The sequence below is a fragment of the Cinclus cinclus genome, chromosome 24 (assembly GCF_963662255.1).
Source record: "Cinclus cinclus chromosome 24, bCinCin1.1, whole genome shotgun sequence".
Taxonomy (NCBI): Eukaryota; Metazoa; Chordata; class Aves; order Passeriformes; family Cinclidae; genus Cinclus; species Cinclus cinclus.
In genome coordinates this window covers 6,912,221-6,927,255 of record NC_085069.1, presented here as the reverse complement: position 1 = coordinate 6,927,255, position 15,035 = coordinate 6,912,221, and the positions used below count along the sequence as shown (strand labels likewise).

Sequence of the window (15,035 nt, the reverse complement as noted above, 5' to 3'; positions counted from 1 at the left end):
AGACTATATGGGGACAGGAGCAAAGTGGAAAATAGCTGAATTGGTTGTCTTATTGAGAAAAGGTCCTCTTCTGTACCTCCTGGGCTCTGTCCTAATGCCACAGTGATGCTCCTCTGTGGAAGGGGCTGACACCTTCCCAGTTTGCCTCTGGAAGGTGACAGAGGCTGAGCTGTGTGTCCCTGGGGGGAAGTCTCAAACTCCAGAGCTTTGAACCACCGTGATTTCTTCTGTCCAAAGCTGTGTAGGAAAGAGGAGAGTAAACACTGCATTGGAAGGTGACTGCATTCCAGTCCCTGGGAAGGACTGCAAAGCCCCTGGGAATATGCCAGTACAGCAGGGAGGAGGGGAACCAGATGGAAAGTGCCTGGAAAGCTGGAGCTTACTGCCTCCTGTTGTGCATTAATCTGTGAGTGTCCGAGGCCCCGGAGCTGCCCGGTGCCCTGGGCTGTGCCTCCTCCTGGCATCTCTGCCAAAGACTCTCTCTGCTTCCAGTGAATCCCTGCCATGGCTCTTCCAGCTCCCAGCCTGCTTGACTGCCTGCAGAGTTCCTCAGTGTTACTGTGCTGTGTTTCTCTCTCTCCTGGCCCTGACTGTTTCCTCCAGCATGACCTGTTATTCCTCATTTAACATCAAGATGGTTTGGGTTTGCTCAAGTGCTTGGAGTGGCAGAAACAATCTCCCTCCAGACCCCAGTGGCTGTTTCTCATTCATTCTGCTGATTCCTAGAAGTGGTTCTGATAATGTAGATCCCCTTCAGCCTGTAACTTTCCAATCTGAAATCAGTTCTAGCTCCATTTTGCTCCATGTCATTACCAGGATGGTTTAGCAGCAGCTGGTGGATCTGCTCTGCTCACTTTGCAGCTGGGCCCTTAGTAGGGCAGTCTCCTAATGAAAAATAAGTCTGCTAATCTCTAATTCCCTCCGTTTGTTGGGGCTGTCTCTGTCTGCCTGGTTGGAATTCAGCTGCATGGACTCAGCAGAAAGCAGCACGGACTGATGGGCGGATGGGCTGACTGAGGGACTTGAGACTGAGATTGGATTTTGGGAAGAAATCCTTCCCTGGGAGGGTGGTGTGGTCCTGGCACAGGGTGCCCAGAGGAGCTGTGGCTGGCCCTGGGTCCCTGGCAGTGTCCCAGGCCAGGTGGGACAGGACTTGGAGCAGCCTGGGACAGTGGAAGGTGTCCCTGCCATGGCAGGGGCTGGAGCTAAGTGATCCCTGTGCCAGGCCTAGCCACCCTCACAGGGAGGAATTTCTTCCCAATATCCGCTCTGACCCTTCCATCTATCGCTTTGGAGCCATTCCCCCTTGTCCTGTCACTCCACGCCCTTGTGAAAAGTCCCTCTCCGTCTTCCTTGTTGGCTCTCTTCAGGTTTAGAAAGGAAGGAGAGGGTTTTCCTCTCCCCCAGGGCAGGTGGAGGTTTCGAATCCCCGGTGGTCACTGCACGACATGACACTGAGTTGTGCATGGTTGCTCCTTTCTAATGCTAGATGAGAAAAGAATCATTTTCACAGAATGCTTATGGAGGCATTAAAGCTGAGGAATATCTGTGGGTCCTTATCCCAGAGCTGATCCCCATGGGGGAACATCCCTGCCATGCTGCTGCTGCCAGCACCTCGCAGGGAAGGGTGGGACCGAGCTGGGAAAGGCTCAGCTCTAAATATAGAGACACACTACGCTCGGTGCTGTTTTGGAAAGTGTGGCTGAGCCATCATTCTGTTCTTCCCCTCCTCCACTGCTGCCGCAGGGTGTCAGAGGATGAAGTGTACATTACTGTGTTTCGCTTTCTTGGGTTATTTTTGGTTCAAATCCAGTGGGTTTTTCTGGGGTAGGATGTGTCCTGATTTTAAGGTGAGGAGCAGGTCTGCTGCTGCTTGTGCTGCCATGTCACTTAAGAAACTAAATGGATTTTAAACTATTATTTTCATACTTAATCTCACTTTCTGTGTAATCTGAGTGAAAGAATGGCCTGTATTTAACAGCACAGGCAGTTCCAGCAGGGAGAGCTGCTTTCTAGTGCTGGGAGAGGCAAAGTAGGGAATTGGCACTTTGGATGTACTCTCAGCAGCATTTAATTCTAAAAACAATTCCCAGGGCTCTGTGGGTCCCCAAAGAGCAAACTGCTGAAATCTGTCTTTACACGGGACATATTCCAGAGGGAAGGACTTGAACTGCTGAAGGTTTTTCAGAGAAGGCTGGGAGGGCAGAAGGCAGCAGATGCCATTGTCTGTGCTGTGGGAATGTGGCCTCATCTCCCTGGCTCTGCAGGGACATCCCTGGGCCAGAGGTGCAGCAGGAATATGGATAACATGTCTTGTTCTTAAGGCATGGCTTGCACTTGCACTTTGAAGCAACCAACTCCTCCTTTTCAGGGTATTTCTATTATTTGATTTGAAACTTGTAATAACCCCGGGACTTTTTTGTATTCATTTCATTTTTAGGCAAGTGCATTTGGTAGCAGTTACGCCTGAATCAGGGCAGAGGCCCAGTAGGTGCAGATTTTTTGAAGAACTTGATGATTTCTGTTCCATTCCATCTCTGCAGCTGGGACTGCCTCAGTCCAAAACCTCATTTACCATGTGCTGCTTGTGCTGTCGTGGCTGGTTTCAGCTCTGAAACGGGTTAATCTCAGCAGAAGAGTTTCCAGTTTGATTTTGGAGGAAACATCTGGACATTGCTGTGGCTCCCCTGCCCCACGTGCTCTGGCTGTTTCAAAATTGCTACACAGAAGGAGGGGGAGATGGGAAAAGGGAATTATTTTGTGATTAATTTCTTAATTGCTAAGCATCCAGATGTGGCAAAGGCTTTGTGCAGCAACACTGGATTTGTCAGCACTTTCTGCTGATGCTTTGTTTCCACACCCTGTCAGGGTTTTCTTCCTTTCTGGGCAGCCTTAATATTTATGCACAGGAATCAGGATGCTTAGGGTATGTTTTCTGATATTTTGGCTTTTAACGTGGAGAGTGAAGCCATGGATTTATCCATTCCTTCCCATTTTTGTGTTCCTTTCTGCCCTGGAGTACAGCAGTAGGGATTGAGGGTGTTTTGATGTTATTTCCTGGCTTCTTTATTTGCGTGGTCCATCTGTCAGATGCCAGAAATCAGGCTTGCTTTGCTGTTGCCTGCTCTGTCCTTTGCAGCACATCTTTGCTGGGGAGCAGCTTGTGCAAGGTTGGTCCTCTCCAACTTCTAAACCCCAGCAGCGGTGGCTGTGAAACTTGCCACTGAGGTTTAATTGTGGCCACGTGGTGTGAGCTGCCCTTCAGGTGGATTTGGGGACTGATGCCAGAGACTTTTTTTGAAGACTTCAGTCGCTGGCTACCCGAAGATGTTGGAATGTTGCTCTGCAGAGACGTGGCCCTCGCAGCACGTCTGTAATTCCTTGCTGATGATCAGCAGTGGCGCGGTGGCCTCGGTCCTGCTCTGTCTCGGGGACGGAGCCGCTGCTGCGCGCGTCGGTGCTGCTGGGCTTTGTGTGGCCCGTGTGATGGGAACGGCTCTCCGAATAACGGCTCTCCGAATAACGCTGCGTGTCGTTGCAGGAGGCGGAGGGCAGAGTGGAGGTGGGCAGCAGACCGCGCTGCCATCGTCAGCCGCTGGAACTGGCTCCAGGCGCACGTGTCGGACCTGGAGTACCGCATCCGCCAGCAGACCGACATCTACAAGCAGATCAGAGCCACCAAGGTGAGGAGCGGCTGCCTCTGGGCGCCTGTGCTGCCGCTTGCCTCCTCATGGCTCCCTCTGACCCCCGGGAGTGCCCATGGGGAGGTGATGCTTTTAACCCCTCGCCTCTCTCCCAAAGGGGATCGCAAAGCTGTGACTAATGGTGATGCGATTTGGCATGGGCTGAGTGCCATTCCTGTCCCTGCTTCAGTATGAGAACGTGAGGGGAGCAATACCTTGCTTTAGAGTCAGTCTGTGCTGCTGAGCAGAGCTGGTGCTCTTGCATGTGTGATGCTGTTCCCATCACTCAAGCCGTTCTCTTTTTCTTTGGTATATTTTAAAGACTTTCCCTTTCTCTTTGGGAGTAGCTGGATGATGGGGATAAGAAAAACTGAGACTTAGTGGAAAAGGGAGTGGCCTGTGGAGGAAGTTAGTTCAGATGCTATCTGAATAGGCTTAAAATTGAGTCTGTTCCATTAAAAAAGATCATTTCTTGGTGCTGACCTTTCTCTGTGGAAGGAATTTTTTTTTAGCGTTGCTCTCACATGGTGAGAGAATGGGGGAAAGCAGAGAAAGGATGAGGAAGAGATTGTTATGGAGACTTGTTCAGGCATGCACATCTAAATGTCAGGCCTTGGAGGAAGGAATGTCTGGAGTTTGTGGCAAGAAGGCTCCTGGTGTTGCATCAACTGAGAGATCCTCAGGAATTCAGTCTGGAAAACGCCTTTCCCAAGATATGTGCTGCTCTGGGGGTGGTGGGGAGAGGCTTCCAGGGGGTAGGAAGCAGGGCAGGGACACTGGACTTCGATGCAGCTGTGTAGAAAAACAGGCTTAATTGGGTGAGTGAGAGCTCTAAATGAGTAGGTGGAAGAGCAGGGCTTGTGAGCAGAATCCATTACTGAGAGCAGGGCAAAAGGCTTCTGGAAAGTGGGCAAATGAATGATTCTTCAGAAGGAATCATCTTCTTAAAGCTGACAGTGCAGCATAGTTTTTAGTACAAAATACAAAATAGCTGCACATTTATAGGCTAAAAGTTAAGTAATGGAAGAAAGAGAAAACTCATGTAATGATGTGAAAGTTCAGGGCTTTCACAAGGTGATGACAACTTGACAGGCTCATGAAATGGCCTGATAATGGTTACAGGCATCCCCTGTGTTTTTATCTAAGGCTGCAGCCTCAAGGTCTGAAAGGAGGTTCTGACCAACAGGATCATTCTCTTTGATTTGTTCAAACCAAAACTCAGCTGTGATAACCAATACATGAATTAAGGTGCAGGGGCATTCAGAGCTTGAGTGTTCTGGGTAGTGGCTGTTCTGCCTGCAGAAGGAAAAAAAACAGAACCACGAGTATCACATACCCCATCTCTGATAGTGCTTTCTGGAGATTGTTCTTGCACCCAGCTGTCGTTACCTTGGTGTCATTGAGCTCTTGGATGGTTGTAAAACAGATTCAGTTTGCACCAATGAAAAACCAGAGAGTGTTTTAAAAAGGCTTGGAACAAGAATAGGAGACTAGAAAAACAACCCATGTTTCAGTAACACAGGAGCTTGTTGGAATAGATTTGGCTTCAAATTGTACAATGAAAACAGTTAAAGAATTTGGAAACACCTTGTTTTTTCTATCAGTGTAACCTAACTCCAGCTTCTTTGGCCATTAGGAGGTGAAAATGTAGCTGCTTCAGGAACTCAGAGTTCTACAAGTTCTAAAGTTCAAAGAAATTTGATTTGATTCTTTTTTAGGTTAATTACCCTTATATGTTGGAGTTTACATCTTAGTATACCCTTCAAGAAAGACACATTGCTGTGTCAGATCAAAGCAAGGGAAGGATGAGGCAGTCAAAAATAACACCGAGTTTTGAGGGTAAACTCTGCCTGGGTGTCTCAGCAGGAATTGTGCTCTCAGCACGTTCAGATCTGCTCAGTGGGAGCCTGGTGAGATGTGGAGGAAAACACCAAATCAGGGAGTGTGTGCTCAGAGCTGGTAGTAGAATACCCAGTTTGCAGGCACTTCAAAAGAGCAGGCTGTTGAGGGAAGCCTTGTAGCTCTGTCCTCTCTCCAGATAACGTGCCCAGGTTCACCTGCAGGCTCACTGTGCTGTGACACACTGTGCAACCTCCAGAATTGTTTTCAGGTGGCTGATCTGTCTGTGGGTGATCTGAGCAGCCCTTTCACACGTCCTTGTTTGACCAAATGCAGCTCATTGGGACTTGTCTTTGTCCTGGGCTGTGTTCGTGGCCTGTGGGTTTCACCAGCTCCCTAATCCCTTGCACATTTTGCCCTGCTTTGTTATAATATAACTCAGGATATGCACCATTGCAGTGATTTTATTTCACTTTGTGTTGTTCTGAGAGCAAAGCAGTCCTGCCTTTAGATTAAGCTTCAGTTAAACAGAAACAGGGCAGCGTATGTTAAACCTGATAAAACAGTGCTCAGGCACTGTGCTTTGTCCCACTGAGTTTATAGCAGTATCTTTCTTTCCTTACTGAATTTTTGTAAGTACTACTTCTTGGGGGGGCGGGGGGAAGGTCAGTTCAGAGTAACAGGTTTGTAGATTTTTGTCACCTGCTCCGAGTTGTTTGCTTGGCTGTGGTGGCAAGTTCCCCGGTGTGTGATGAGAGCAGTCCAGCAGGAAGCTCCCTCTGGCACTTGTGTCCCTGGAGCTGCTCCTGGGGAGGATGGCAGGGGTGGTTCAGAGGCCTGTGGGCTGGCTCAGCTCAGTCCTTCCCTCTCCTAGCTGAGCTGAGATGTCAGGAAAAGGAGGCAGCAGCAGGGGATTGGGTTTGGCAGCACATCTGGAATCCTGCTGCGCAGCGTCGGGGTTTGGGGGGACAGGGGGTTGCGGTTTCCCTGGGGTGACCAAAGGATCTGCTGTTAATTGCTGTTCCCTCTCTTCCAGGGGCTGGTAGTTCTTGGTGAGGCTTCGCCCCCTGACCCTGCAGTGGATGATTCCCGTGCCCTTAGAGCTGAGGTGAAGCTGGAGCCTGGGGCCGAGCGGCTGGTAAGTGCCAGCAGTGGGACTGGCTGCTCTGGGTGCTTCACCTGCCCCACTTCTGGGGAGGAAAGGCTCATTCATCCCTGAAGCTGTGGGGCACAGGCATGCTCTAACCATGGCACTGGCCTCGTGGAGCAGCTCCTCCCTGTGACTCCAGGTGGGAATCACTGGCCTTGGTCCGTAGCTCACCCCCTCCTGCATTATTTTGGGGTTAATAAACAATAGGATTTAAACACCTTTTAGAACAGAGTTCCTGGGGGCTCCTTTGTAATATGCATTAGCATTTTGTGAAGCTTTAAAATCCTAACTAATCCTTTCCCTCCAGCAAAAAAGTACCTCAAACTGAGAGCAGCATGATTAGCAAAGGCTGCTAAAGATGTGGCTATTTAATATCTGCCTGAACATTCCCCCTTGGAAAAGGCACTAATGATTGCAGTGAGATGCACTGGAAACTATGCAGAGTGCCAGGTATTTATTATTTAATGCAGAAATGTAGGGCACAGACTAAAGGCTTGATCATACTGTTCAGCCTGCCTGTGATTGCTTTGGATCCTGGGGGATGCATCGATGTATGAAAATGGAGAGTTTGGAAGTTGTGGTGGAGTAGGAGGTGGTCCCTGAAACTTCTGCAGGCTCCAATTGGAGCTTTCTTGTGCTGCCCTGTGTGCTTTCCTGGGTGTTTATTCCCCTTGCACGGGGACTCACACATCCCTGCACACTCCCAACTTCTCTGTGGCAGTGTTGCAAGTGTCACCCCTGGAACCCTTGTCACCCTGGTTTGTGCTTAATTAGGGCTGCTCATTAGGGCGGGTTGTTGAGTCAGAGCCTTGATCTGCTCCGAGCCAGAGATTACCCAGAGACATTCCTGTGGTGCTGTGGCACTTTCTGGAAAGGGATCTCTGGGCCTTTCCTGGAGAGGTGCTTATCACTTTGGCACTCTGCAGGCCTTTCCCCCAAACTGGCAGAGTAAGAGACACATCTGCAGCGTGGAGCAGAGGGAGGAGTCCATCCTGTCTCATCCCCAGCTCCCTTGGATCTCCTCCTGTCGTGAGTGCCTTCCTTGGCTGGATCCGTGTCCTTGGGCATCGGCTTCGTACGTGGGATGGGGCTGATAATCCCCAGGAGGAGCTAATCCTATCACCAGTGGAGGGAAGGGCTTTGCAAATAAGGCCTGGGAATATCTTCTGGGAAATGGAAGCTCAGTAGGTGAATAAATATTTTTGCCTGAAGATGGAAATGACGTGAAGCCCTGAAGACATAACTTGGTTGTTGATTTTGGTTCCTTGGATTGTTTGTCTAGTGAGGGGCTGGACTTGAAATATTTAATTAGGGGCTACATCTAGTAGTAGGTGAAGGTGTGAACCTGCCTGATTTTGTTAGGGTTTTTTGGGAGTACAGAGGATATTCCTGGTGTTGGCTCAAGCCTGCCTCTCTGCACACATGGCAGATGTGCTACAATTGAATCTCTGACACCCCCCAAGAGTCCCAGGGATCCTCAGGACCTGGACTTCCAGACCCAAAACACATAGAAGAGCTCAGTGGGGAGCCAGGGGTGTGATCCTGGTGCCGTGGATGCTGCTCTGGATTCCAGCCTGGACAGGAGAGCCCTGGAGGACAGCAGGGCCTTGGGAGGTGCACCAGGAGTGGTGTGAGAGTGCAGGAGGTGTTGGCTGCTCGTGTGCTGGGTACACCCATCTCAGGGTGATAAAGGGAGCCTGGGCTGCTCCTGATAAACAAGCACACGTTGGATTGATGCTTTCCAGCTCCTCCATAGGAAGCACCGAGTCCCTGTGTTCCTATCTTGAACCACCAAGACAGAGCAAGCTCTTGGAGAAGAAGTTCCTCCTTTCAGACCCTTTCTGGAGAAGAAAATAAACGATTTCAAAAGAGCTCATGAGTCATGAGCAGCTGCCCTGCTGCACCAGGGGTGCCTCTGGGGGTGTCACGTGGAGGCTCAGCCTTGCCAAGCCTCTGGAAAGCAGAGGGAAAGTGTTCAGCTCCTGCATGACTTCACCTGGCTGGGCTTCTGGGTTTACCTGATGCCTCAGGTGTGATCTGATCTTGCTCCTCTGTCTCTCTGGGTGGCAGAGTTGGTCTCATCCTGTCTTTGCTCTCCCGTAGGAGAAATGTCTCTTTTAGCAGAAGTGTAAAAATCCCTGCAAAGTTCCTCAAACAGGCCCAGGCAGAAGTTGTCTGAGTTGTTAGAAATTGCCCTTCCCTGGGTGACTCAGGTCTCTGCTCTTCTGGAAACTGTTAATCCAGCACTGCCATGGCCTGGTTTTGTTGTTTATTGAGTTGGGGGTGTTTGCAGGGAGGATTTAATCACCACAATCCAGATGGGTTTGAGATGAAGTCAGGGCCAAGCAGGGCGCTTGGCTGACCATCTGTGTGCTGTCAGAGCTCTGCTTTTGCCTTTTTTCTTGGTACTTGAACCACATCACCACTGTGTGTGCTCAAAGGGGGAACCCCAGCGAGAGACGGGGCAGGGAGTGTAGGAAGTGCTGCATGAAGGAAGAAATAAAGTTCAACCCCAGGGAAGAGCATGTCTGACACAAAAATGGGGCTGAAGGTGATGAATGCCAGAGTCATAGACACACTGGTGGGCTGTACCAGGGTGGGGAGCAGGAATGTCACTGGTGGGAGGTACAAAGCCAGTGTGCCCTTGGAGGCTTGGTGACAATGCTGCTCCTCTCTGCAGAGCCAGGGGTTTGTGTTTCAGACCTCAGACAGAAGGGATTGGGGAGCACAGTGTTTTTGACTCAATTTTTACTCACTTTGCTCTCCCAAAAAGGTGTTTCCAGTTTTGTATTTATCCAGTCGCCCTGCTTCCATCCAAACCCCACAGCCTGGGTTCACGCTCATTTAGAACACTCCCTAAAATGCTGTTTGGACTGCGTTTGCACAGGTAGTGAGTTAAAATGCAAATTCAGTTTTGCGAGTCAGTTCCCCTCTCCCTCCCTCCCTGTTTTCCCCCAAAGTACTTAGGCAGGAGCTTTCAACCACAAGGCTCAGAACAAAAAGCAAACTGCAGGAGAGGCTGCAGAGGTTTACAGGTGGTGAGGAACTTGTTTGCACCACAGAGACAAAATGCTAAAATCTCCTTAAAGCCCTCAGCCTTTCATGCTCCTGGTTGCCTGAGGGGAATTAAAGTCCTTTGGATCTCGGAATGAAAGAGCTGCTGTGTATCCATCCTCTGAGAACTCCTGATGTCCCTGGTCTGTTCATGCAGTGACTTCTGAACCCTGGTTTGAAGTCCTGTGTGGAAATCCATGACTACAGTGCAGAATCCTCTACTGGAACCCAGGAATAAACATTGTGGCTATATTAGCTTTTATTAATTTATATTTTTCTCACCATTCCTTAGAATGTGTCTGGATCCCAGCCTGTAGAAAACTTGGGTGTTTCTGCTGCAAATACTCCTGAATCCCATCCCACCAAGCCCTGTGGAGCACCAAGACCTGTCAATGGAGTTATTAACACGTAAGCCCTTGGATGTTCTGCAAGAGTTTGCTTTTATGATCTTGGCAATTTCCCATTGGAAACCAGGCTGTAACTGGGCTGTCAGTGGGTTGGTAATGGTATAGGTGGTGTCTTTTTTCAAAAAGTACAGTAGTAGATTATGGCTGGAAACATTTTGGAGGAGATTGCTTGCTTGAGGTTTTCTGCTGCATTGTTTTGCTGAAAATGGAATTAAACTGAGCTGTGTTTACATGAACAAGCCCTGCAGGCAGCTGTGCACTGAGCATGGGCAAAACTTGTTTCTTTATGAGTAGTTTTAATACATCTGCAAATTGTGTGATTCAAAGGTACTAATGCCCTGCTCACAGAATTATCTGTAGCCACTGACCCACTTTATTGGAGTTACGGAGGAATCACATTGATCTAGGGAGTAAAACTTCCTAAATTCTTTATTTCTCCAGGCTGCTTTTGTTAAGAAAGTCTTGAAGTGGGTAAATGAAAACAAGTGAAAGACATTCCCCAATGCTACAGGGTTGAACCACTTGAAAACCCTTGAAAAGCCTTGCACTTGCTCAGTGTCTTGAGGAGGCATGGAAAAAGAGAGGGGAAAAGGGAAGGAGGGAGGGAAGGAGGAATGGAGGTAGTGCAAGCAGATCAAGGAGCTCATGGCTGCAGCTGGAGCACTGCAGGCTGTAACAGAGCTCTTTGTATCCCTGTAGCCTTTGAACTGCACAGCCTTAGACCACAGGGCTTTAATGTTTTGCATTTTTAGAAACGGAACACTTGCAGAACGGACATGAGAAGGTTCCGTAGATGAGGCACTGCTGTGCTGGGATCTGCTCGGGGCACGGGGTATTGGTGCCAGGGCTGCTGCATCCTTTGTGCCTCAGGTTGATGTTAGCACTGCACCTTTCTGGGGTCACTGCTGAGAGCTGGCACGGGCAGAGATCTCAGATATTCATCAGAGCCAAGTTTACGTCAGGGTTAAAATTATATGTTCTCTGGCATTTAGACTCACGAAAACCTCTTGTCTTAAGATTCCCCAAACTCTCGTTCTGGAGGAAGCTGAATTCTGGGGTTAAAGCTGTTCAGGTCTAGAGTGGCTTTTACTCTGTGGCTTTCAGTGCTGTTTTTCTGCTCAGAGCTTCCCAAGGTATTTCATCAAAGGTTCAGTCGTGGGAGAGTGGAAGGTGGCAGAAGTAAAAGCAGAAAATGGAGCTGGTTTAATAGCACCTGTTGTGCCATGAACTGCAGAGCTCTAAACTCAGCTTGGAGCGTTTGCTCAGGTGCAAAGCACAAACCTGCTCCTAGTGCTGCACGAATAACTGGTTTTTTTGTGCTGGGCAGTCTGCAGCCTGGCCTGGCAGAACACGCTCAGGGAGATGGCCAGGAGGCCGAGGAGCTCCTGCACAAGAAGCAGCGCCTGGCGCCGGTGGCCGCGGACGGGACGTGCGTGGCCGCGCGCACCCGCCCCGTCCTCAGCTGCAAGAAGCGGCGCCTCGTCCGACCCAGCACCATCATGCCCCTCTCCAAAAAGGTCAGTTGGCTGTTTTCTGCTCTTACTTTTCTTGTAAAGATGGGTTAAAAAAAAAAAAAAACAATGGGAAGGAAGAGCAGGACAGCGGGGCTTTAAAGGATGTTGGAAAAACAAAGGAGAAATGAAGGAGGAGGTTGTAATGGGTTGGAAGATTTTTCTGAGCTGGCACTGGGGAGGGAGGATGCTGAACTCGTGAGTTTTCTTAAGCCAGTCTGCCTGAGGTGAACTCAAGTTAGGTCAGTGTGGCACGGTCTGAGCAGGAGAAAGAAGCCCTGAGAAGTATCAGGAAACCTTAACTCTGACACAGGAATTAGCAAAGCCCCAGGAGCTCTCTGCTGCTGCTGCTCAAGGGAAAACCACAGCTGCTTGCCCAGGCATACGTGGGATGAATGCCTGTCCCTTCCTGTTTTGTTTTCTTTATTATTAGTTTTTATACTCCTTTGTGCAGAATTCATTCAGTGGAAGTACAGTTTATTGCCTGTGTGAGGAAGGGCCGTGTTTAATTCTTTACATTTTCTCTTAGGAATACCATAAACTGTCAGTTGGAGGGAAAATAGTGAGAACTGGAGGAAATGAGGACCTTTATTTGTGCATGCAGAACCATAATGGCAAAAATCCACTTACCTTTGAGACAAAGTGTTTCAAGTTTTCCACAAGGGTTGGTGATTTTCACTCTGTGGATGTTTTAAAGAGAAGCTCCAAAAGCAGCATTTTTTTAGCCAAATAGATTCTTGCTCAGCTGAGTCAGCTTTAACTGATCACTTATCTGCAGTTTTATCTGGGGTATTTCTGGGAGAGCTCTGCAGTGATTCCTTGCAGGATCTTCAGTGATTTGGACGTTGGTGAACTTTCTTGTGGTAGATGCTGCCTTGTGCACACAGTGCTTGAAGAATTGGCTGTAAATTCTGTTAGATCTTTGTTGTTGTCATCAAATACATTTGGTAATCAGAGATGGCTCAGAAGAGCAGTTCCAGGGGATTTCTGAGTGCTCCTCCAGTTGTTCCAGAGACAGCCAGAATCATGGCCAAGTTGCTCCAGAAATACCTCCAGAAATTCCATGTCCAGTGTCCTCCACTCTCCTGCCCAGCACAGAGTGGCTGTGGCTTGAACTTCACACGTGCATTGTGGAGCTTTTGATCTTGTGATGTTTTCATTGTTTTCCTCACCATTTGGTGCACACGTTCATGGGAATTTGTGCCCAAAGCTGGGGGCAGTCCTCCAGCTCCCACGTTGGCAGAGTGGCAGGATTGCCTCTCTGCTTGCACAGCTATCCTGGTTAGAAAGCCCTGTGGGCTTAATCTTTATTATTTTTTATTAATGAATTAATTCCCAGCAGTGGTACAGCACTGCTGATTCATGCTCGTTTTTGGATCCATCACAACCTCCACATCCTCTGGGCAGAACTTCCAGAGGCAGCAGTTAATGCTTCCTCCTCTTCTCTTGGGCACCACATTTGTTTCTTGCATTTGCCCTCAGTGAATTCTGTTTTATTTATTTCTGATAATTTCTCTTAACTTGTAATCAGGAGTGGGTTTCCAGCTCTTTCCTTCAAGCAACCCTTCCCATGTAGTGTTATTTGCTGTGGATATTCTGTCCCCTTCTTCTTCAAGTCATTCTTGGAAATTATTTGAATAATTCTGACTCAGAGCAGGCTTCTGCAGGATCCAGGTTAATGCGTTCTTCCATTTTGGTGGGGGAATCAGGGCTTGTTTTCTCTGCATGGGATTTATATCCAGTTGTGTGTCTGCTTGCAGTGGTTTCACACAAATGAAGTCTGTATCAAGTCTATAAATCTCTGAATTGAGACTCTGGCCTGGATTAAGGAGCAAGGTTGAGAAGCACCTTTGTCACTCTGTAGATGTCCCTGCAAGTGTCAGCTCCTGGCATATAATGATGGCTCTGACCCACTGGAGCTAAAAAGAGCTTCTTTCCCCCTTCTCTGACAGCAGAATTGTGCTGCCTCATGGTTTTTATAAATGAGGTTTCAACCTTGATAAAATTAAACATTTTTAGTCAAATTTAGCAGCTGTTAAACTGTCTGTGCTGGTAAGTTGTAGTTTTCAGTTGTGTTTATGCAAAGTGAAAGCATCCTCTCGTGAGGCCAGACTAAATTAACAGGTTCTGTACAAGATAGAAAAAAACAGGGGGGTGTGTATATGTGCATATATATATTATAGATATATATATTGAATATATTATACGTATATATTATGCATAAGTATTATTTTGTAACAATATAAACGTCACATGGCAGCTATTCAATATAATAAATGATAGGAATAAGATGAATTTATTATTTATAATCAAATGTATCTGTATTATATAATATACAAATTTTATTTTATATATTTTATATACATATACAGTATGTATTCATACATATATATATAAGGAATATTTAAAAAGTAAAACTGCTTTTGGGGTGTTTTCTGTGAGCTCTCCCAGCTGTGTGCAGGGTCCCTGGGCCAGCTGTGACGTGTCCCTGTGCAGGCCATAAACTGCCATAAACTGGAGGGAAAACAATGAGAATTGGAGGAAATAAGGATCTTTATTTGTGCATGCAGAACCATAATGGCAGAAATCTGCTTACCTTTGTTCCTTGGGCTGGCTGTGATGTGTCCCTGTGTCCCCCTGTCCCTCTGTCCCCATGTCCATGTGTCCCTTTGTCCCTGTGTCCCCCTGTCCTCCTGTCCCCATGTCCCCCTGTCCCCCCATCCCCCTGTCCCCATGTTCCCCCGTCCTGTTGTCCTTCCTGTTCCCCCTGTCCCCATGTCCCTGTGTCCCCTGTTCCCATGTCCCTGTGTCCCCTTGTCCCCTCTGTTCCCCATGTCCCCTGTGTCCCATGTCCCCTCTGTTTCCCGTGTCCCCTGTCCCCTCTGTTCCCTGTGTCCCTTGTCCCCTCTGTTCCCCCTGTCCCCCCTGTCCCGTGTCCCCTCTGTTCCCCGTGTCCCCTGTCCCCTCTGTTCCCCATGTCCCCTGTGTCCCTTGTCCCCTCTGTTCCCCGTGTCCCCTCTGTTCCCCATGTCCCCTGTGTCCCCGTGTCCCCTCTGTTCCCCATGTCCCCTGTGTCCCTTGTCCCCTCTGTTCCCCATGTCCCCTGTCCCCCATGTCCCCTCTGTTCCCCGTGTCCCCTCTGTCCCGTGTCCCCTCTGTTCCCCCTGTCCCCCCTGTCCCGTGTCCCCTCTGTTCCCCGTGTCCCCTGTCCCCTCTGTTCCCCATGTCCCCTGTGTCCCTTGTCCCCTTTGTTCCCCGTGTCCCCTCTGTTCCCCATGTCCCCTGTGTCCCCGTGTCCCCTCTGTTCCCCATGTCCCCTGTGTCCCTTGTCCCCTCTGTTCCCCATGTCCCCTGTCCCCCATGTCCCCTCTGTTCCCCGTGTCCCCCCTGT

The 15,035-nt window shown here is 48.9% G+C and overlaps 1 protein-coding gene across 4 annotated transcripts in view; it reads left to right on the top strand.

Moving 5' to 3' along the window:
- The window catches only part of KANSL1 (KAT8 regulatory NSL complex subunit 1), a 73,454-nt gene that overhangs the window by 49,991 nt on the left and 8,428 nt on the right, over window positions 1-15,035 (top strand). For all 4 annotated transcript variants that reach the window (XM_062508143.1, XM_062508142.1, XM_062508140.1 and 1 more), the window contains exons 3-6: window positions 3,542-3,683; window positions 6,559-6,660; window positions 10,019-10,134; window positions 11,461-11,650. In XM_062508143.1, the coding sequence (XP_062364127.1) occupies window positions 3,542-3,683; window positions 6,559-6,660; window positions 10,019-10,134; window positions 11,461-11,650 (550 nt within the window). The remainder of the gene's footprint in view (window positions 1-3,541; window positions 3,684-6,558; window positions 6,661-10,018; window positions 10,135-11,460; window positions 11,651-15,035) is intronic.